The sequence below is a fragment of the Cetorhinus maximus genome, chromosome 2 (assembly GCF_964194155.1).
Source record: "Cetorhinus maximus chromosome 2, sCetMax3.hap1.1, whole genome shotgun sequence".
In the NCBI taxonomy this organism is placed as follows: domain Eukaryota; kingdom Metazoa; phylum Chordata; class Chondrichthyes; order Lamniformes; family Cetorhinidae; genus Cetorhinus; species Cetorhinus maximus.
This window is the reverse complement of record NC_135880.1, coordinates 125,890,799-125,915,566: the sequence shown is the minus strand read 5'-3', so window position 1 is coordinate 125,915,566 and position 24,768 is coordinate 125,890,799. Positions and strand designations below refer to the sequence as shown.

At 42.4% G+C, this 24,768-nt stretch overlaps 1 protein-coding gene across 1 annotated transcript in view; it reads left to right on the top strand.

Annotated features, from left to right (window-relative positions):
• Positions 1 to 24,768, top strand: part of LOC144697391 (zinc finger protein GLIS3-like) — a 690,064-nt gene that overhangs the window by 184,220 nt on the left and 481,076 nt on the right. The window contains exon 4 of the mRNA XM_078569373.1: positions 2,903 to 3,938. Within this exon, the coding sequence (XP_078425499.1) occupies positions 2,903 to 3,938 (1,036 nt within the window). The remainder of the gene's footprint in view (positions 1 to 2,902; positions 3,939 to 24,768) is intronic.

The window sequence follows — 24,768 nt, the reverse complement described above, 5'->3', positions numbered from 1 at the left end:
TGACTGCTGCTGAGTTAGTATAAGTGTTTGGTCATTGTATTGTCATGTAAAGTTGGGGAAATCCAAAGGGAGTGGTGTGGCACATGGTGAAGGCCTTGGTTCTGACTTCGAGTTCTGCCTAGATTACTTGCTCCCAAACACATTTTCTTGAGTTTCCATTCCCCTTAGCCTGCAGCATAACAGAGAGAATGAGCAGAGGTGACAGAGAGGAGGACAAGCTATTTGAAGAGGGAGGAGGAGAAGGACTCAGCAGGAGATGATATCTACGCAAGGCGTTGAGGTAGCAGTTTCTCTACCACAAATTTAGTAAGGAATGGTGCAGTAGATGCCTCCTTGTCACTATGTTAGTGCTCACTGAAATCCACCACCTGTTACAGACAGGTCGACAGCCTCAGCATAGCCAAGAACAGTATCATGAAGTTGACTTCCTATGTTCTCTTTCCAGTGTGGAACATCCAACATCACCCAGTTTGTCATTCTCAGTTGTATAAGGGAGGTAACTGATACACTGTATGCAGATAGAAGGAATACATTGTCTTCTGTTTTTCCAGAGAGAAGCAGATGGAGTGTGCATGCAGCTTCCCCAGGATAGTTGGCTTCCCCATGGTGCCAGGTTGAGAGAGGGCAGTAGTTTTGTGTACACAGAGGCACTGCCACTCCTCTGGGGCAGCACCTCAGCAATCCTAGTAAGGTGTTCATGGACAAATTATTGGAATTCTGTGAGACACTGCAAATTTTTGACCATTAATAACAGCAGCCATGTGGCAGCAATCTGAATTTGCATGGCAACAGGCTGAGCTTGCATGTGTTTAGTCTGAGCTTCCCCTGGCGTGCGCAGACATTGGGTGGCTTCTGCAATGGAAACTGAGACATTGGTCATCATGGTTAGGCCTGAAAATGTGCTGATGAAGTTTGCCTCCACAGCCACGCTGAAAATGATAGACTCCAAGCTTTGTGCAAAGCTGTACGTAAAGTTCATACTGGACTCCTCCATTCTCCATGACAGTGACCTAAGGCAGGCCCATCAATGCACCAAGCATTTCTGCGGGCTTACCCATTAGCCTTTTGCTGTTTGCCACCCATCAATGTCCTCATCACCCTCTGGCAAGCTGGCACCTGTGCTGCCCTTATCCCCTGCCCTGGCTGCAGACCACCTGTGCTTTGTGACACACCACATGCAGCTCCCTCCTCTAAGCCCCCCTCTAAAGGACACGCAGCACAAGTATCTGAATGGGTGTCTACAAATGTGAGATGGAATAATGGCGTTTCATCGTCAGCAGTCGCTTCTTCCTCTTGCACATCATGCTTCTGCACCACTGCCTGACCAAGTTACAATTCTTAGGCACCTTAAAGAAGAAAACCACAGGATAGAGTTGATGTGAGGGAAGGGGACAGGAGAGTGCAAGAACAATGCTTGTTTCATCTGCAGTTTGTAAATCAGAAGAGATTATGGGATGAGGGGGAAGTGGGATGTAAGAAGGAGGATTAGGTAGGAGCATAAAGTAATTTTTGGTGCTTTAACCCTCTGTTAGCCAAGACCTCAGTCATGGTTGTTCCAGTGTATGGTCTCCTCCATAGGGGGAAGGTATATATCCGTAACTGTCCCCACTGGCTCGCTGCTGCTGACTATGGTTATGCAGTACCTTGTCCTGCAAGAGAGAGGCAAGTGGTGCAATGTTTCTGGGTGCTGTGACGGTCATGGTTGAATTGCTGACAGTGCATGCAAGCTGTGTGGGTGCGAGGCTTGCAGCAGTGCTAAGTGTGTGAGTGTGAGGTGAAGCTTTGAATGTAATTGATAGAGATTGTTGGTGGGAGAATGATGAGGGTGTGGAGCATTGAGGAGTGTGTGAAGTTAGTGGTGCAATTGATAGGATATGGCATTTGAAGATGCACTCACTGACCTTGACCATTTGTGTGAGATAATTAAACTACTTTCAGCACTGCATCCAGGTTACTTGGACTACACTTCTAGCATTGATCTGCACAGCCATCTGGTCTCACTCTGCGTTCTGTTTGTCCGGAGAGCCTCCTGGCCCCTGCAGTTGGAGGACATCTCTCCTCCTCTCCACCCCCTGCAACAAGGCCTACAGTGTTGTTAGTGAAACTTGGAGCCCACACTTTGTCTTGAAGTGCCATTCCAGTGTCTTTCCCTGATCAAACTGGCTGCTAGAATAACTTCCAACACCTTCTCCAGACAAAATACACCTCTCCTTTAGGAGGTGCAGCCTGGTTTTAAGGAGCGCAGGCTAGCTTAAACTCATGCTTGCTTCTCATGCCTGCTCTGGCATGCAGCCACTCAGCAGTGTGCTTAGCGTTGGTTGCACACTACAATCGTTGAAATAAATGGGCAGCATGAAGTTTGCATATTGCCTGCATCGGAAGGAAAGGGTTGCTGGTTAATGATGCATCACAATACCCGTGCCTGTTTTTAAGTGCGATTGCATTTTGCCACTTAGATGGCTTTCTTTGTAAAGGAACCAATTCAAGTGTTTTTTTTAAATGCTACTGTATATTTCTCCTGTAATAAGGTAATTCTTTGAAAATTTAGATTGTCAAAATCTATCTTCAGTATGAATAAATCTTGAAGTTTTATTAATTGTGTCCTGTCCCTGTGCCAATCCAAAGGATGGCACATAATAAAACAGTTAAGCTCGTTCTGATTGCTTCAAATTAAATGGGCTTTGTTTCATGAAACTTAAACTTCCAGTCTCCAACAATTAGGCTCCTTCCCACTGAAAGGAAATTGTGTAATTAGGTTAGATTAAGGAAACTTCAAAGCATAATTTTCCACAGAAACAGATATTTCTTGTGACAGCTGATGTTTTGCCACCTGTGAGGAAAAAGTTGAGACAACGTTGATTTTTTTTTTCATTGTCATGTTATTTTTATTTTTACTTTTTAGATCCATTACCTCAGGTGGATCACTGGGCTCAACTGCACTAAGCCTTATAGAAAGCCAGTCAACGTTGAATGTGAAGCAAGAGTGGCCTCATGGTTACCCAATCCTTCCATCCCTCCCATCGAACCAAGGTTCTCAGAATGGCAGTGAACTAGGGGATGTGCTGAGTATACCACCTGGAACTGCCATGTCAAATAACAGCACCTCAAACTCTTTGCCGTCCTACCTGTTTGGGAATGAGAACAGCTCTCGTAATTCTGCCCGATCTAACTCTGCTCGATCAAGAAAAAGAGGTCTTTCCACCTCACCTTTTTCAGACGGAGTTGGAATCGACCTCATTATCCGCACATCTCCAACATCATTAGTCGCATACATCAATGGGTCTAGGGGGTCTCCGGCTGATGTTTCCCCTCAGCCTGAAGTGTGTGGACATTTCCTAGGAGTCAGAGGTAGTTGCATCCCTCAGGCCTACAATACAGCAGGTAAAGAGCGTAATCTCTTTACACTCACTGACCTTGAAGCCAGTAATGGAGTGTACCAGAGGATGCAACAGCTGGAGCAATCTTCTGTGCACCCCATGGTGATGAACAACATGGTTGTTCAACAGGGTATCTCAGTGATTGGTAATCAGCAGTATGATGTATTTAAAAATGATCAACTGGATGAATTCTCTTCAGGCATGGAAATTCCTACACTGCCCCAGGGCCCTCCACCACCTTACCATGCCCACCAGCATCTCATGACCCATTCCCATCCACATGGGCAGCCATCACCACAAGGGACACAGCTGGATGAGGACGGTGAGCCATCAAGAGTTAACGGAAAACACTATTGCCGCTGGATAGACTGCAGTGCAATGTATGACGAACAGGAGGAGCTTGTGCGACATATTGAAAAGGCGCACATAGATCAGCGTAAAGGAGAGGACTTTACTTGCTTCTGGGCTGGTTGTCCACGCAGATACAAGCCATTTAATGCTCGCTACAAACTGTTGATCCACATGAGGGTGCATTCAGGAGAAAAGCCAAACAAGTGTACGGTAGGTGACAAAGCAAAGTTCAGTATACTCCTTATTTGTTTACAAATCAACAATTTTATTGACATTAGGCATTAAGGCACCGAGAGCTGATTAATCATGAACATCATATCCAGTTTTGGTTGCCATCTTGATTACTGCAAAAAATACTTTCAAAATACAGTAATTTATGTTTTGCTTATCAAATATAATGGAGTGCCACAGTTTTAGAGATTTTTATGTGTATCTCAAATATAACATAACTCTGATGCAAAGAAAACAACATCAATGTATTTATTATGGATTAACATTCCAAAGGATTTATTTTGTGCAGCAGTGGTTACAAGTATGATGTCAAACCTGAACGTTCAGTTTTATTATCTCTAACACTGTTTCATAAAATCATGCAGTCACCTAGTTACTAATGACAGTAAGCATTATTTATATGATAAGGACGTAAAGGGAAAAATTGCACAAAATCATTGTTTTTAAGTTTAAAGGATAAGCAGGATAAGCAGTGGTGCTCCATTAACAATCATAATGCCATGCAGTGATGGGATCTGGATTTTTTAGCAGTCACATTATTGAATCCCATATTTTAACCTCTTCGTAGGGAGACACTGAATGGAAGCTATGGCATTTCCCCAGAGAAAGGGAAGGAGGGAGCAGAAAAATCAGAGAGAGAATTATCACCAGAATTATGTTATGTAAATCAAAGCAACAGATCCAAGAAAGGATTTGGTGTAAGGTGTTGGCTGCTGTAGCCCTCTTGACCAAAGTTGATTCATGACGCAGGAAATGTCTGAAGTATGTCGTTTGCATTCGGGAATGATCTGTGAGTCAACACTCCCAGCAAGGAACTCATAAGGAGCACATGTTAGCAAAAAGAAAATCACAGATTTCATGTCTACAGTTTCCTGGAGTACACTCCCAACGGAATGATGTACTGCATAATGCCCCTTAAATGCAAGATTACTTTTTAAACACAAGAAATATGGTAAAAGCACAATGGCCCATACATTGACAGATGCTTTACGATTTAAACCATTGTTTTATCATTAACAAAGAACTAAAAATACTGGTATTATGTTATTTATCAGGATATGCATCACATTGATTTGAATCCACTCAAGTCAATTAGAAATCATTTTGATAAATCAGTTAGAAGCCATTGAAAGAAAGATTCAATAAACAATGTGGAGCACTAAAAAAGAGCATCAGTACAGAAAAGGTACAAGACTTGGTGCGACTTTGAAAACAGTGTTAGAATACAGAGTTTTTGTCGGGAATGGTTCAGTAGGTGTTTCGGAGAAAAAAAATCACCAAATTTTCAAACCTAATAATTGAGAATTAAAAATTGTTGTACTTGCTAGATTTTTCAGTTCTGGAAAGCTATACAGAGGAACTGTGATAAGAAGTTATGGATATGATTTGTGGTCCATAGGTGACCACACCTGATAGTTTGCAGTCTGTCACTGAGGTTTGGTCATCACTGTTGCAACAGCTCTATAATGTGACTCCTATTTCTTGTACGAGTTAAGCTAGTAAGTAAAACTAAAGTGTTAAAGGCTGGACGCAAATGTTAATTGTAGACAGGAAATAAGTAGACACACAAATTTTGAAATGGTTGCAGTGAAATTATTGTGCTACATTATTTTTCATGTGTCCCATGTGTTCGTGTGTTTGTGGTTCTGTTGCCACTTCTATATGATGTGAACAGTAGATTATAAAGATGACGCTCCTGTGTGTGGTTAGATTACAATCGCATTTTAGGGGACGGATATTCGTTGCTAGGATCGGGCTGGAATGGAGGTGGTCAACAAAAGAAAATGGTGCTGACATCATGCGTCATCCCACCTCCATTCCTGATCCTGTCAATTTTCTTGAGGGCAGGAGTAGAGTGACGGGAGAGTGGGAAAGTGAAGTTGCCAGTGTTGTTAACTGAGTGCATTTAGGTGATTAAGCAACTTCTTTAGAGCTCCCTTTCTAAGGTCTGAAGTTTGCATGGGTAGACAGCTGTTGGGAGCTTTGTAAAGCTGAACAGCACCAGCCTGTCAGGAAAATGGTCAGCAGTGTGGAAAACTTCTTATTTAATTGAAAGAAGTGGAAGTTTTGAAGCAAACTTATTCCACAGCAATGAAATTTTAATAGCACTAACATTTCCCTGTCCTATCCCAGGTTCCAGCTCTCCAGTTGTCCTGGCCAATTTGGATGCTTTCATTTTTTTAAACCATGCACAGATGGCAGACAAAGCAATGGCTGCCAAGTCAGGCCAGAATATGGCCCATTTCCCTGGTGACCCACCTCCACTCTCCCTCCCCCCAACCCGGCCATTAATTGGCCACCATCCCCCACTCCTTACCAATTAACCCCTCTCCTCCACCAAAATCAGAAGCCTTCTCTTCTTCCCATCAGGGCGGATTCACAACTAAAAATGAACCCATTTCCCACATCCGACCTCCTCTGCCAAAATCCAGCCCTCAATCTCAGATAGATTCACCCAGCAAGAATTTAATATCTTCTACGTTCACCATACAAGCCATCATAGAGAAGATGAGGTGTACCACTGAGGGCTGGATTTTACATTCCCCCAGTGACAGGTTTGAAAGTGGGGTAGCCTGCCCACCTACCTGCCCTCCCCCGACCTGTCTCAAATTTTTATAGGATACGGTAGAGGCACCTGGAGGCCCATCCGCCCCGGGCCTATTGAGGCCCTTAAGTACATGGCCAATTAATGGACACTTAAGGGCCTCATCCCGCTGCTGCCACTATTTTACCCAGGGCAGGGGGAGGCCTACACCACAGGGTAGCCTGGCAACTTTAGCTGTGTGGGTCGGTGTTGGGCAGGACCCATGGGTCCTCTGGAGGCACCTCCTCCCAAGCACTTACCCTTCCCCTCTCAGGCTTCTCAAACAGCACCCCTTAAAACCCAGCCCTGTGTTGCACATTTCCTGAGGATTGTTGGCAAAGCAGTCAATTCAGCCCACAGGTTGTTTTCATTTCTCTTTGAATAGTAAAGGATGGAAAATGCCACAAATATTTTCTGAAACTATCAATTGTTGCATAATCCAAATGTTTATTTGAAATTATTCCAGAATAGGAATGAAGAATTTACTTTGAAGTTTATATTACAAGAACTAAGATGTCAGCTGGGCACATGCATTGCTCTTAATGTATTGGTTAGCTGTATTAAAGAAAGGACAGAAAAATCTTGTATTCTGTGACATCAGCATTTCAGATTTAGTGCAGCATGATTTCATAGATCATCTGTCTTTATATTACCCTGATAATATCATACCCTAAAAGCATGTAGAGAATATATAAAGTGAAATATTCAACTACCCTTGTGATACCTAAAAATGTCCTATCACAATAGCCTTGGAAAAACATGGTCCAACATGATAATTTATGGAAAGAATAATCAACAATGCTACCGAGAGACATTTACTTACCTGTAACTTGCTCACCAATGCTCAGATTGGGTTTTGCCAGGACCACTGTGCTCCAAACTTCAGTAGCCTTAATCCAAATGTGGATGAATTTCAAAGTGAAGTGAGAGGAACTGCCTTGACAGCAAGGCAACATTCATCCAAGTACAGCAAAAAAATTGTTTAAGTAAGGCTGAAGTCAGTAGGAACTATGCGGAAATTCTCACCTGACCTTCCAACTCAGGCCTGGAGAGAACTGTTTGCGGCAGCATGCCCCTGAGGCCTTCGGTTGAGGGCTGGAGAGTCGGAGGTAAGGCAGCCTCGCCCCCTTTTTTAACAGCATTAGCTGCCATAAAGCAGCTAAGTTTAAAGGTCCAGCCACTTTCAGAAGTCGGTTGGGGGGGTGGAGGGGTGGGGGGGAAGTAAGATGTTGGGGGGGTCCCGTGGGGGGTTTGAGGAAGAAGTCCTGTGGGGCGGGGTCAGTACTATAATTACCTAGGAGTTAGAAGTGGTTTTAATTTTTCTAACTTTTCCTGGGTGTGTATTACTGTAAGACAGTCATAACCATCCAAAGTTTGTGATTTGAATCATACTTTCAGATGGTACCAATTCCAGGGCAATTACCCAACAGAAGTTTGAACTTCCTGGGCAATTTCTGGGCACTTCTTACCTGGGGACTTCCGGGGTTGGGGGGAGTTCCCCAGCACATTTTTGGGGTACCCCCTCAGTCACGGCTCCTGGAAGCTCAGAATTTACAGGTCAATGTATAAATAGCATGGTTGATAGTTTAGTGATCGGGTGTTCTGAAGCAAATGGCTCACCTCATGACACCCCAAAGCATCGCCACAACTTACAAAGGCACAAGTTAGGAGAGTGGTGGGATTCTCTCCACTTGCTTGGATGGGTGCTGTTGCAACAATACCCAAGCGTCTTAACACCAACCAGGCTAAAACAGTCTGCTTGATTGCATCTTGTCTACTAGCCTGAATATCCACCCCCTCCACCTCTGGTGTGCCATGGCTGCAGTGTGTACTACCTACAGGACACACAACAGCAACATACTGCTGATAGTATTTCCCAAATCTGCGACCAAATCCAAGCATGAGACCACCACCACCTCTAAACTCTCCTCGAAGTCATATACCATCCTGATTTGGACAAATATTGCCATTTCTTCATCATTGTTTGTTCAAAAGCCTGGAACTCCCGACAAGACAGTACTGTGGGAGCACCTTTGCCACATGGACTGCAGTGATTCAAGAAAAGACGGAACATCACTTTTCAAAGTAACTAGTTAGGAACAATAAATGCTAGCCCTACTCTTGAAGTTCACATCTTCAGAATGATTTATTTTAAATATCTAACCTCACAGCCTCTAAGGAGGCTTGAAGCATTTGAGACAGCTTAGTTTTGTGGGCAAAGGTAAAAGAATTTGGGGTTGAGAATCCTCAAATGTATTTCCTTTTACACCCTTACTGTCGCAAGAGAAGAATTTAATCTCATTGATCTTTATTTGAAAGGAAACCCAGATATCAGATGGCAAAGGACAACATTATACCCACATTGCCACCAACTCATCCTTTGGTATGTTGAAACTGACATAAAAGTAGAATAACACAAAAATTCTTCTTAAATGTCCTGTCATATTTTAGTTCTTCAGTTATTCCTAATATATCTGGAACTAGTAACATTGCACAGCCAGAAGCAACATTTGCTCATGATTTGAATTAGAACTGAATTCCTCTAATGACATTTTACCAGTCATGAGAACCATGTTTAGTAAATCTGAATGCAATCTAATTTTTGTCCATATGGATAGAATTATATCCATCTCTCAGTTTTTTTTATATTGTGTTACCCTCTTCATTGAAATATGAGGCTTTTGTAAGTGGCTATCGAGTAAGGTAACCAATAAAATGCGGTTCCAGGAAACAGCATTTCACAGTCTGAATTTGATTTACATTGTCAATGAGATTTCATATAGGTGGATCAGGGTAACTCTTAGTCCCATGCCTGATTGAAACATTTTCTTCCAGATTTAAACCAAAAAAAATAACAGAAGTTCTCTTGCTAATACCAATGTCTTTGAATCACATGAAGAGACAAAGTGAAGTTTCCTCTGATTAAATTGACAGTATGGCGTGCTATCATTTCAAATAAACATAATGAATGGTAACATCTCCACTACTGGAAACTGAAAACAAAAACATGCTGTTTTCTAACATCTGGGGAAGTTTAGCCATGTCAGAGAAGAAGCATTGCTGAGCCATTGGCATGTATCCCATGAGGCATCTGGTATATCAAACTCTTAACAGGTATGATAGAAGTATGATCTTCAGAAATTTTTGAATGACATTTGCTGGAAGGATGGGGAAGAAAAAAGTTAAACAGAGGGGAGAAATCCTCTCCAGATGTCCTACTGGCAACAGTCAGTAAGAATACCTGCCAGAAACTATTTTACTTCAGAAAGCACAATTTAAGATCTGTCATTCAGTAATTTTAATTTCATTTCCCATGAGGTGGCATGCAATCTAGCATACCTGAGCAACTGGCCTTGTTTTATACTATGCTTTTTGTGGAAAATCAGAACCAGATTTTACTTATTTTTTTTTAAAAGAAGTTTCCCCGTGTTAGAGAAACATCGATGGCTTGGATCAGGGAGAAAATAGATTTTAAAGGGATATTGTCATTATGAAAAAAAAAACAAAGCATACAAAGCTTTCTTGGGCACCTGTCTAATATGGTCGTGTCGCAACGTACACCTGTTATATACCTGGCCAGGTATTCAGTTCCGTTTAATTCAATGGAAATGAAAATATGACAGAGGCATTAAAAGGCAGTCAAAGCGATAGCAACCACCCAAGGTGAATTTCTACCCCCAGTTGTTTGACCAATCTCACTGTTTAGTTATAGAAAGCAACCATAATAGCTAGACTTCATTGTTAGTAACATTGAAAATTGACTCAGTGACACGATGCTATGTTTAAAATGATTTGTACCATTGTGTATTTCCAAATTTGATTTGTACACATTAGAAAGGAAATTATGTCTCGTGGCTGAGTACAACCAATCATGCTTTTACTGTTCTAATGAACTGTTATTGAATATGGTGAAAATATGATTGAATGACTTTTGTTGAAATAATAGGACAAAAAGATACTGGGTATATTGATAACTGACTTCTGGGTAGATTAAATTGTAGCTTGATAAGCACAAAATAAATAATTTAGTCAGGCCATTAACCACTCACTGGTGTATTGAGTTATTTTCATAGAACTGTAAACTACTAGCCAGATATGTTTTTGCATGCAAACATTTCTTCTTTCACCAATTCCTTTATTGTAAATAAATCATTTTGCCAATTCTCTTTTTGGGCATTTTACTGGATTCTCTTCCCTTTAACAACTGTTGTTTACACATATATAAACATGTATTTTAACAAACATTTATTGAAGAAAGAGTAGGGACCCAATTTTCCTCTCCCAAATTGGAATGGAACAGAGGCAGGACAACACAAAAAAATGGAGTCAAAGGCCTGCATGCTGGCCTGACTCTGCTGATTTTCCCAAGGATGGGGGTAGTGGACTGCAGGGAGGAAAGCCAAGTTGATGCTTCACTAATTGGGTATTTCAGTAGGCGGGCACACGCCAGAGTTGGCAGCGCGCCCACCGGCAATTAAAAGGCATATTAAGGCCATTAAAAGATAAATTACCTTAAATTTTTTGCTGCCCATCCAACCTTACGGTTGGCGGGCAGGTGAAAAGGACTTTTTTGGAAACCTCCCCCAAGAGTGGGATGAGGCTTCCAACATCAAATTAAACTTTTCAAGCTTCACTTATAACATGACAGAGTCACATTTTCTAATCTTTATTATTCTTATACAAAACTCTTCATCTCCCTGAGGCACCTCTGTGCCTCAGGGAAATTCTCAAGCACGCGTGCACAAACTTCGTGCTCGCCCTGCTCCCCCCACCCGCATAGAGGCTGAACGCTGCCACTCGCATTTCACGCTGGGTGGGCCTTAATTGGCCAGCCAGCATGAAATCGCCTTCCGGCCTCGATCACGAGCGGCGGTCTACTTCCTGACCGCCTTGGCCCACCCCCGCCGAGCCCGCCCAATAAGGGCTAAATTCTGCCCTTAAACTCCCTTCCTAACAGCAGTGTGGGTGTACCTACAACACAGGGACTGCAGTGATTCAAGAAGGCAGCTCACCACCACCTTCTCAACGGCAATTAGGGATGGGCAATAAATGCTGGCCTAGCCAGCGACACCCACATCCCATGAATGAATAAAAAAAATCATCTTCTAGGATCATTTAATACCTTGATCTCATGAAAATCACGCTTAATGGCACGCTAGCTTCAGGGGTGGGCTCGCAACCCAGAATTGAACTTGCTTCCCAATTCCCACCCACAATATGAAAATCCAGTCCTTGGAAATGATTTTTTATGTGTGCTGAGTTGGGGTATTTTAATCATTTTCTGTGACATATGGCAAAACTTTGTGAAGGTGACAGGAGTCTTGCTTGGAGAGCTGGTAGGAGACTTGCGTTGCCTCCTTTGGGGAAGGCTTGCCAACCACAATCCAATGAGGCAGTGGAGAGGCCAGTGGCAGGTTCTTTCCCCAGAATCAAGGCCCTGGGGGTTAAGGGGTTCTGCCTGCCAAGAGCTGCTGACCAATCAGAGACTGTCCACTCTTCTTTTCAGCAGTACCACAGGGAAGGTATTGGAAAGACATCCAATGGAGGCCCTTGATCACAGAGCAACCCAGGCCACAGCTAAATAATGGTGGGAGGTGTTTCATGGGGTGGGGGCCGCAGGGTAGAAAGGTGTAGGAGGGTTGTAGCAAGGGGAGGGTGTGTATCTCAGCAGGCCCACCCCCATTGCCCAATGTCAGATCCCTAAATCAGCCACTGGGTGCCTTTGAAGGGGGGACTAGCCACCGGGAGACAGTAAGCAGCCTGCACAGTGTTACTTGTTGTGCATGCCGGATGGCGACAGGCCCACCTGAACCTGTGTTAATACTGGCAGCTGTGGGGATGAGGCCCTCAAGTGGTCATTTATTGTTCACATAAGGGCCTCAACTGGTGGTGGGGCAGGAAGGTCAACCATGGACCTTCCCACCCCTGATTTGATCGGCGTGGAGGTGGGAAGGTGACGAAGTGCTCACGCCCCCCTTCCACCTGACTAAATGGCCTCCCTTCCTCCAAACATGTCACTAGAGAGGGCAGAAGATACCGCCCAATGCCTAAGGAACATGTAGCTGATATTTTGGCATGATCTTTTCAAGAAGAGTAATCCATTCCATAAAATAATGGACTGTAATAGCTGTTAAAAATAAGTTACTTTGTTTTAAGCCTTCTCATAACTTCTGGAGTTTTGCAAACTATTTACTAAGTTAGATAAAAGCTTGCTACAATATTTCATAATCAAGGGAAGAATATTCCCCCCATCGGGGGGGGATGTGCAGGAGCGGGCGCGTGCAGGCGCGCCTCCAATTGGTGCACCGCCATTTTACATGGGCGGGCCAATTAAGGCCCGCCCAGCGTGACATCCTCCAGGAAGCGCTATGCGCTCCCTGTGCGGGTGAGGGTGGGATTCCCTAAGCCAGGAGTGCGCTCTTTCATGCATGTGCATACATGCGCGCGAAAGAGTGCACTCACCTCCCTGAGGCAGCACTTAGATCGGCGCCAAATTCAAAAATGGTCAATGCACAAAAATAAAATTTTCCTGACATTTTCCCTCATGTGACACTCACATGAGTTGGGACATGTCCATCACTTTTATTCAAACTTTTATTAAATTTTTAAAAATCTACATGAAACCTCATCCCGCCCGCTCCCGGCCTGCCCACCAACCTTAAGGTAGGACAGGCAAGTCCATTAACTAGTTGAATTAGTTTTTCAATGGCCTCAATAGGCTGTCGACAGGCCGGCGGGCGCACAGCTGATTCGGCTGCGCCTCCACTGGCCTGAAAATTGAAATGACGCGGGGTGACGCCGGGAGTTCCGCCCGACTTCATCCTGCATCATTTTACACGTTGGCGAGCGGACCCTGCCCCCTGCTCACCGACCTCAATATCCTGGCCCAAGTGTAGTTAGTTTTTCAAGAGTTATGTTGCTGATGTCAGTTATTAATCCCTCAGTGTATTATCATTATATAACCATCTCCATTCACACCCAACTTTAAAAAAAATTGTCATGGAATGTGGTGTTTTGTTGCTCCTCCTTAATTGCCCTTGAGAAGGTGGTGGTGAGCCACCTTCTTGAACCACTTCAACCCATCTGGTCCAGGTACACCCACAGTGCTACTGGGAGGGGAGCTCTAGGATTTTGATTCAGCGACAGTGAAGAAATGGCAATATATTTCAAGGTCAGGATGATGTGTGGCTTGGAGGGGAACTTGCAGGTGGTGATGTTTCCAGGCATCTACTGCCCTTGTCCTTCTAGGTGGTAGAGGGTGCTGCAGAAGGAGCCTTGGTGAGTTGATGCAGTGCATCTTGTATATAGTGTGCATTGGAATCCTTACATTAAGGTAGCATTTGAACAAGTGCAGCACCAAGGAGGTCTGGCAAAATTGATGTCACTTGGAATCTCTTGGGGAGGGGTGGGGGGGTGTGGTGGGTGCGGGGGTGCAGGGAAGACCTCCACTTGTTGGAGTCATACCTAGCACAAAAGAAAATGGTTGTGATTTTAGGAAGTCAATCATCTCAGTCCTAAGACATTGCTGCAGGAGTTCCTCAGGGTAGTGTTCTATACCCAACCATCTTCAGCTCCTTCACCTATGACTTTCCCTCCATCATAAGGCAAGATGTTCGGATGTCCTCTGATGATTGCTTAATGTTCAGTCCCATTCGCAACTCCTCAGATACAGAAGTAGTCCATGCCAATATGCAGAAAAACCTGGACAACATTCAGGCTTGGGCTGATAAGTGGCAATTAACATATGCGCCAAACAAGTGCCAGGCAATGACCATCTCCAACAAGAACGAATCTAATCAGCTCGCCTTGATATTTATCATTGATATTCAGTTATTGTTAGAGATCCTACCACAAAGTATTTTGCTATCAAGTTGAATCCCTTGTGACTATTTCACCAAAATTTACATGTTACATCAAAAACTTTCCAGGTAGCTGACCTTGGCTCATTGATATATCATTTTAATTTTTAATGAATTTTACAGAACACTGCAGAATTACATTGAAAGAAGCTGTAATGTCTTTTACGCCCCTAATATTTAACTCAAGTATACAAGATAGCCTAATATTTTGGCTCCTAATTCAAATACTTGCTAGTATTAATACTTACTGTTCAGGTTAACTACATTTGTTTGATGTGCTGGTCTTTTTTTACTAAGCTCTTTTCTTTTGTATTTTTTTATGTAAAGAGGACCCAGAGCTCTTTCGTAGAATCCAAAGGAAAACTAGTGTCACTTTTTGAATAGAAATCTTATGCTGAGACTATAGTTCAAAATCCCTGGCATTTGGTCCTCATACCAATAAGCACACAGAAGCTATTATAGCCAAGAACTTGTTTTTACTATACAGTATGATTGAATCTGGGGGCAATTGTAGCATCCATCCTGTTCTGCTGCTTAAGACCAGATAAATTAGTACAGACAAGTGATGAAACCTGAGAACTGCTTAATGTGGACTTCTTAGCTATTTATTGGTTCAACATATTTGGTGCAATTTTAACAAATTGCCAGGTGGGAAACACACAAGCTCAGGCCGACACTTAATTTACACCCACACATTATTACTCTTGATCATTCACAATTGAGAGAAAAGTCAGGCAGGTATAAAACCAGCATTGCTCCTGATTCTGCAATTAGCCTGAGAGATGAGTTAGATTTAAATCATCCCTTAGAGTCATTAGAAAATATTCACCTGGCATTTAAAAAATATATACTTCCAATTTTTAAAGATCCATTTCTATCAGATGAAATTATAATGTGACCCAGGACCTACTTTTGCAACACCACTGCTAAACAAAGCTTTGATGCTAGATTGACATTATTATCATAGGCAAGGCCATCAGAGAAATACAATAAAATGTGTCTCTCTGTTAAAAGACCTGCATAATCCACAGGGAATTCTGGAAGGTAAGTGTAAACAGTTAATATAAATCCAGTCACAATTCCACCGTCAAACTCAAAACTCAACTCACAGCATTAACTCCCTATGTGTGGCAACTGGGCTACTGTCAATATAAGTGTTGGGGAGATGGCATTTAGGTTAAGACAATACTTCTAAGGGAAGAATCTAAATGGATCTTTAGGCATGTACGTTTTTTAAAAATGTTTCAATCAGTAACTCCTATTCTCTTCAAAAATCATATAAGTATGTTGACACCTCTATCATCATGATGATTGAAAACCCAAATGAAACTCCATCTATTTTTGAGCAACAGTGCAAAAAAGTAACTGCAATCAAGTAAATTGAACAGCCAGATTATTTAGGGTCAGTGGACATTGTATTAAGGAATCCAGCCATGATTTAGTATTGCAAAATCAACAATCTAAGAAACATATGGGCCAATCTCGCCAGAATGGTGATGTGCTAATAGGAGTCAATCCTTGTGGGCCATAACATTTGGATAATTATTCACAGCTACAAGTACAGAATTGGATATTTGCAAGGAGCACAATAGAGGTGGAAGTGGAAAGTTCTGCATCAGTGAATTGTAAATTAAAGGGAAGTGCCAGATTGGGGGAAAAGGCTCAAAAGGCATTGTAGCCCTTTGGCAACAATTGCCAAGCTTAAAGCGGAGGCAGTGACAAGTGGTGGACAAAAATAAAATGAAAAGAAACCCGATGGTGTGGCTCAACACCAGTTCTCATTTGACAGTTGCCTAAATAGTCTTAATGTTGTACGAGAAGGTTGTGTGATGGGTCTCCTTTGCCAAACCAGGGAACCATTCCCTTAGATCGACATTGCAATATATCTAGAAGGAGGAGATGGCAAATAAGAAGCCACAGCGACTGGCTGCATGCTATTTATCAATTTCATGCCAGTAGTTGGCACAGTTCTGCATCTGCCTTTCTGCTGATGTGAAACCCGTGAAGAAAGTTCCTCAAGGCCATTACAGTAGTCATGATAATGCCTGTATACAATGGCTGGTGACAACCTGATGGGTGCAGCCAAGTCCAATTCTATGCCTTCACCCCTTCTCTTGAAAGTGGTAATTCTTGAAGTGGTAGTGCTCCGAGAGCACCAACACTGATTTTTTTATTTTATCTTCTTGCTTTACTGGCTGTTGTCCAACCTAAACTGCCACCATTCATGTAGTGTCATTGAAAGCATGACAAATCATGATTGGGCATTTTCCAAAGATATATTCAACATTATAAGTAATCAGACATTCCGTATCATATTTGTGTCATTGGATCCCCTGGCACACCATTCTTTTTAGCATGAGTTCCAACAAGCACTATTTCTCTGACAAAGTGAGGTACATAGACCTCTCTATGTAGATGTGGGTTTGAGGGTGGCTATAGAATACATTTGGTACAGCTTGTCCTATACTGGTTCTCCAGATTGCACTCTTCCTTTTCCAAAACCCTCTTGCATTCGAAGTTTGTCATTGGTGTCAGGAATCACATGGACATGGTTACCCAGGTAGATTTAAATAACTTTTTTGAATTAAAACAAAAGATATCAATCAACTTGTATTTGAACTAAACAGCTTAACCCTTCTTTCAGAAATCGGTCTGAAACAAACAGAATAATTTTGCAACAGTTGCATTAAGTTAAGCTGGGGCATGATTTCTGCGAGAGAAATTGATTTTTAACCCTGCACGTACTGACAGAATTATAGAAGCCAATATAAAGCCCAATCTTCGACAAAAATGAGACATTGTTATTTTTAGATAGTATGTTTTAAGGTGTTATTTCAAGTCAATTCATACTGTGTAATGTAAAATGAACATTGTAGCATGCTCCAATCTAGAGCAGCAATACGGACCTTTATTACTTTGTAGAACATATCCGGTAGAGTATTGCATTTTTACAGGAGCCACAATACTATATGGGACAGTTGTGTTGAGGACAAAGAATGTTTGTAAAACTGTGAAGGAGACTTCAATAATTCTTTGTTTTATTGTTTCAATTTCTCAATTCAAGTTAATACTAGAACATTGGAACAGGAGGAGGCAATTCAGCCTCTTGAGACTGTTCCACCAATCAATGTTAGCATGGCTGGTCTATATCTTAACTTCTGTGATGACTGGTGTGCTGGGAAAAGCCTGTATTTTAATTTTTGCAATGCCCTTTAAGGCTAAAGTTAACAGGGGTGGGGGAGGGTAGAATTCTGAAAGAGGTTTAATTGGTTTCCTGATTATGATATCAGTAGGTTCTAAGAAATGCCCATGTGACCTGACATTGCCATGGGGATGAACAGCTAAGAAGCAAAGGGTAAGTAGAAAGCTAGTTGCAGTGGGGTTGAGTCAGCCTGTGTTTTTCTATTTGGCAGTTCAGTACACACTGGGAATCCATGTAAAGAGGAAACAAGCAAGGTTCCCTCCAAATAGAACCGTTTTCTGTTTGGCAGTTTTAGAATAGATCCTGGTATTGTTGTGATATGAGGTACATGGAGCTTTAAAGGCACATATCTTAAATTGCTGTCAATCACTACCACATTGGCAGGATGTGATATAGTAATCCTGTGACTTATATTTAGCTTACAAGCAGCAGTGGATGAGGTCAGATATACTATCCATAGTGTCCAGTTAACTCTATCTGTATATAATATTATCTTCAAATAAACAATCCACATTATTGAATTACCAATCAGTATTGTATGATTTGTACGTTTACATCAAATAGAACAATGTAACTTGATGGCAACATGGTTTTTGAACATTTGACACTTCACATGCAGCAGAAGAAAAGAACCAGTGTAAAAGTGAAATAACTATCAAGCCTTATCACGTGTAAGTGATTCTGCAGCTCTTTAGGAATCCTACACTCTGTACCTTCATTCTGGGACATCATCGTACCTCGCTCAGCAGCTAGCAGGGACCGGTTCCTGATAAGATTGTTCAAATTTGGGAGGGCTTAATTAGCATAAGTCTATCTGCTACGAAGGCATAGGCGTTAATTAATTAACTGACTCTGGAAAGTCTAACTTTAAGCAGAACTCAGAGACAGGAGAGACTCTATTGCTGCTGCTTACTCTCTTTTCAGGAGGTCAGTGGGAAGTTAAAATACTTTAGACTGGGTAGGGAAGAAGAATCTATCCAAAAGCAGGTAACAGCCAGAAGAAGCCTGCGAAAATCATTTTTTATTTGTTTAATTGTTCTTCTGAAGCCTGTGGTTTATTTTCCCACCTGTAACGCTGTTTTGTGGATGGAGCTTAAAGTTAATCTGGGAAAAAAGAAACAGAGCTGAACAGCACCATCACTGCAGTGAAGCAGTAGCCTATGAACAGCTAATGCTTCAAAAAGCTATAAAATTAGCACAAAATCTCCAACACTTAATTGGAAGGCAGCAGACCTATCATCTGAGTTTATTTTGTTCTGACAATGTGTAGAGCTGTGTTTTCTGGACCTCCATGTTTCTGAACCAGATAAACAAGCCATTTAGATTAAAATTGCTATAGATAATGAAGGCCTCCACAGACTGAAGATGTCAGGTCTGTCTGACGACTATTTTAAAAATCCAGGCAAAATATGGTCAACACTTGAAGATGAATTACAAGTGAAGCTCAACTTCAGAATAAACCATCTAGAATTCATGTCCTTTGGGCAACAACTGACAGAAATCATTGACTAATTCATAAATAGATGAAGAGACAAGGGACGTGATTGTGTCTCTATAGTGGCAGAGCCAGCCGACAGAATAATCGAGCTCAAGATGGCATCCACCACGATAGAAGCATTCCAAAAAGACCTCTTGGGCCAACCCAAAGTTTACCATTCAGCAGACAAGTGCCGACAAACTTCGCCAGTTAGCACTCGTTGATAATCCCAGGAGTACTTGATGCACTAATCAAAAAGCAGGGAAAGATGCCCATGACCTACATGCGAGCAAGCACTAATGCAAAGCTGACGCAAGTACAAAGCCGTACTACTGGATAGACGAAGTCTATAGGTTATGTGTATTTTGTCCACAATTAGCACCACAGCCAATACAGGCAAACCTAGTAAGTGATGCGGCCTCATACATGCACCTAGAAATTGTCTGTTTTTTCACACTGTATGTAAGGCATATGGCACAAGAGGAAATTGAAAGCACCAATGCAGAAAGCAAAGGCCAGAACAAATGCTTTGACATCATGAGAAGCCACAACCAAAATCCAGGCAGCTACAGCATTCCAAACAATCAAGAGCATATACCAGCCAACGCCAAGACAAGGTCCATGAAATGTCTAGCCAAGCTACATGATGATGATGACCAGTACATCAACACACAAAGTGAGCATACATTTAGCACAGTGAACATCAAAGAATGTATTGGCACAGTACTACTGACAGAAGCCATTGCCACCATCCAGATTATATGTTCACAGATGCAGGGTCAGCATAACCTATATGCAAAACTGGATACTGGTGCAGGTGCAAACACCCTTCCACTTAGTACACTTAAATGTATGTACCCACAGAAGTGGCAAGCAATGATTCAACCAACCACTGCCAACCTCACCGTGTACAATGGCTCAGAGATTCTATACCTGGGAGATATTACACTCAAGTGTTGCTACAACAACTCACCCTGGTCACCCCAGATATTTTAAGTTCTAGACAATATGGGCCCAGTAATCATAGGTCTACCGGCATGCAAGGACTTGTCTTGGTTACCATTCATGATATCGTCAAGGTAAGGGCGAAGACCACAGACCACAATGATTGCCATTGGAAACCCTGTGCTTACACTAGGAAAAGACCATCTAACTCTGCATTGCAGGTCATCAGCCAACAGGTTAAATGGCACCATTGGAACTGAATATGTATACCCACTCCAAACATGCACATTTCATTATACTGCAGAACCAATGTGGTATTACTATTTGGCAGTCAAGTGCAGACAAGCCTCCCCAGTGATCACTCATTGATACTTCCAGGAGTACGTGACGCACTGATCAAAAAAACAGGGAAAGATAAAAGATGCCCATGACCGGCATATGGGTAATGAATTACCCGACCTGAACATTGGACAGGAAATTTGAGTGCGTCAACACCCAACTGATGGCACGTGGAATTCAGCAGAAATCATCAGCATATACCCAAAACCAAGATCTTATCAAGTACGAACACCAAACAACATGACAGTGTGATGAAACAGTTGCCAAGTCAGAACAATACCACAACAAGAAACATCGAGTAATCTTAATGTGAACAGAACATGGTCTAAGATGCAACACCAACACAGCACCCCTAACCAGTGTTCTGAAAACACAAGCAGCCTCCAGAAAAGATCATTGTAATTATGCCTGGGCAGATAAGCAAACCGCCAATACATTTCAGAGACTGGTAAATTTATTGCTTTCTGTAATGGTCATTCATACATAATGTTACTTTCTGATGCTGTCATGTAAATAGTTTGATTCTTCAAAGGTAAGTCATTAGTTTAGAAAAAAGGGGTTGATATGAAATGAGGTACATGCACCTTTAAGGGAGCATATCTTAAACCGCTGTCAATCACGACCACCTCGACAGGACGTGATATAGCAGTCCCATGACTTGCATTCAAAAGAAAAGCAGTAGTGGTCGATGTCATATATGCTATCGATAGTCTCCCAGCTAACTCTATCTGCATATAATTTTATCCTCAAATAATGAACCCACATTTTTTTTTACCAATCTATGTCATATAATTGGTACATTTACATTGAATGGAAGAATGTAACTGTTATTGAAGCAAGGCTTTGAGAATGGAGCAGAGACTGTGTTACTGTATGTGTTATTCAGTTGGAAAGGACAGTGAAAACAGGAAGGGTAAGGAATTGTGGATTAGACAAGACCCATTTCTGCTGTTTCAGTGTTGCCAGAGCCCAACCGACCATTTAAAGGGATCAGAGGAGGGATTCTCTGGAAATTCTGTGCCTTTAGGACTGTCATGACCCAAGTGGGAGAGTGTTCATAGATGTGCACATTGTCACTGGTAACCTTGTCTAGGGACTTGGATGGAATATGGCTGCTGGTGAATGCGACCCAAGGGCTTAAATGGTTGGAAGGGAAGTGAGAGATCCCACATAGCAGAGGCCATGTTGGAAGAACTGAGAGATTGCACATGGTCCCACATTTACGCGGGAAGTAGTTTGAGCATTTGTAACTATGTGAGACGTATCTTTGTTGTACTTAAAGTGAAGGTTACCTTTTTATTTGAAGTATCCATTGCCTGTTAATTAATGTGGATTTTAGTTGGTTTGTTACAGTTTTAAAATGTAAAATTTTGTCCATCGGTTTTTTCCATTGGCTGCCTGGGATTCTTTAGTTTTTAAAAAGTTATCGGTCTTTATGGAAATTGCAACACTCCATCAACCTCGCTTGGTTCCTTAACCTTTAACACCCCTACCTAACAAAAAATTATCAGTCTCAGTTTTTGACCTTGCTTCAGCAGCTTTTTGGGGGAGAGAGTTCCAGATTTCCAAGACCATTGTCTGAATAGGTGCAATTTGACATCACCCCTGAACATCCAAGCTCTCATATTGTTATGCCCCCATTATCCTTGATTCTCACAGCAGAGGAAATGGTTTATCTACCAAGTCTATTAAATCCTTTAATCATCTTAAGTGCTTGAATTAGATCACCACTTTATCTTCTACACTCAAAGAGGATAAACCTAGGGCTGAATTTTGGGCCCTGGCAAGGGCAGGAGAAGAGGTAGAGGGTGTCCAAAAACAACTGGCGTGCCAGTTTCCTGATTCCATTCCCAGTGTTGGCCTTTTTTGTCAAGGCAGGTTCGGAACTGGCAGGACTGCTTCCCTACGAGGCAGTTAGTCAATTAGGCTCATCAAGGGCCTTGTTAATCACATTTAAAGGAGGCTGACTGGGATCCAGTTTTCTGAGTCGACTGGGGGTGGCAGTTTAACTGCCTAGAAATGGTCATCCAGTGGCAGCCTGGGGGATCAGTACTCCAGGAAGGCTTAAAGGCTCTCCCTGTCTGCCTGGGTGCAGGTGCAGCCTATGGCCACCCAGTAGAGGAATTCCACCCCCCCTCCGCCCCACCCCACCCCCCCTCCGCCCCACCCCACCCACCCTCCGCCCCACCCCACCCCCCCAACACATGCAAAACACACACCACACACACACTGATGGCCTGGCTGCTATATCATTTTTAAAATTGAAACTTTAAATAAGTTGGTAAGAAGGCATCTCCATGTTGAAATCCTTCTGCCATCCATCCATGGTTCTGAACTTCATACCATTTTGACAATACATTGGTCTATGTTTCCAAAGTGAATGACCTCACACTTCCCATGCTGAAATCCATCTGCCGCAGTTTCACTCACTCACCTAATCTACTCCCATCTACACTATGTATTGTGTCAATTAACTTAGAATCATTAGTATACTTAGATTACAGTTCTCTATTCTTTTATCCAAATCATTATCAATATAGTGAGAAACTGTAGGCCAGTACAGTTCCCTGGGACAGCACTGTCAATTTGGAAACATCCATTATCCTTATTCTCTGTCTTCTACCTTCTAATCAATTCTGTATACAAGTCAATAAGTTATCTCCAATTCCATGCACTGTTATTTTAGTTAACATTATTTTCATTAAAACTTTGTACAATATCTTCTTAAAATCTGTATAAATAACATCCTTTTTCACCATGTTAGTTTCTTCCTCAAAAAAATCACTAGATTGTTAAACATACTTCCCCTTTACAAATTCATGCTGCCTCTCTCTGAATAGACCATTTGTGTCCCCAAATACTTAGCAGCGCTGTCCCTAAAACCAGATCCTAGTAACCTCCTCAATCTACCAGTGATTGTTGTGGGTATGTTCATTGCAATTGCATTTGCTTGGGTGAGAAGTGGCATCAAAAGATAATATCTGCTTAAGATACCTCAGAAACTAGTCAGTAATTAAGTTAGCAGGCAGTGCTGAAAACTGTTCGTACTTTAGAAATGTTGTATGCTACGACCGGAACCCAGGTGAGGTCCCCCAATTTGTTAACTTTCCAAAGAGGACCCCAATTTTGTTATGCTCCCAGATGAGGAGGAATGAGCTGGCTCCCCTTCTTTTTCAACACCCTCAGTTCATTGCAACAATGTTAATTTGAAAGGGATCCCTTCCCTTGAGGATACCTTTTCCCAGTCCAAATGTATTTGTATTTTTTTAGAAGGAGATAATTTAACCAGGCTTTCTTGAGCCAAAGAAAGAGTAAATTTATTAGTGACTAAAAACTCGAGAAAAAATAATAAAAAACACAGCACACATATACATAGATAAGAATTGAGAAGTTAAGAGTTCCAAATTAAAGTAAAAAATATATACAAATCCGTCCTTTGCTTATCCTTGAGGCGTAGACAGTGACACGTTGCAGCCATTAAGTTGGGTGATTCCGGTAGAGCTGACTTTGGTAGTTTCACAGTTGGTTTGGAGATATTTGGTTCTGCAGGGTAGCTGAAGAAGCCGTACTATTAACTTTTTGATTGGGGCTTCTGCTTTAAGTGCTCACAATTCTAGCAACAGAGAGCAAGAGAGAGACTAAAACAGTCCTCTGAGTGCCGGAGACCTGGGAAGTCCCTGTCACCATCTGCTGTAGATCAGACAGTGCAATGTGCTCATCAGATTGTGACCCTGAGGTTATTCTAAAGCTAGGTCCCACCAAGGTGTGTGTCTCTGCACTGGTGGAGGGTGTGGGTGAGCACTGTGACGGGTCTTCAATGAGGGTTTCAGCAGATTCCTCTTCTGAGGTGTCTTTGGGGATTGAGTCAAGATCCTGAGTCGTGGACTCCCTCGGCTGTTTCCCAGATGTGCCTACGGAAGCAAGGGGAGATAATTAGTGCACAGCAGCGGCCTGTGAAACCAGACACATCACTCACAGCATGGTTGCCTGATGGATGTTGCACTGCTGGATCCTCACTTCGTTAAGCACCGCCGACCTCACCGTCAGCACGGGAATGGCCCATATCGTCACTGGCCAGCTGGATGACTCTATTTTTAAAGTCCATGAGGAAGTTGATTTCTGGTATTCCTCCACCAGTCTGTGACATCTCCCTTTTGTTGTGCACCAGCTTCTCCTGCATGAAGACAGATAGAGAGAGTGTAAGCAGGACGCCTGCCAGGCCAGATGATAAGTGTGCCTGGCATGTATGGGTGCTGACTGGTCCCATGGATGGGATGAGGACAATGAAGGCATGTGTAAGAGAGTGACTGGTGATGTACCCTCCTTCAGTCTCCTTTACCAACACCTTGGCACTTACAGCACTCCCCAGTGGGAAGGTCATGCCTTTTCCCATCAGTAGAGTT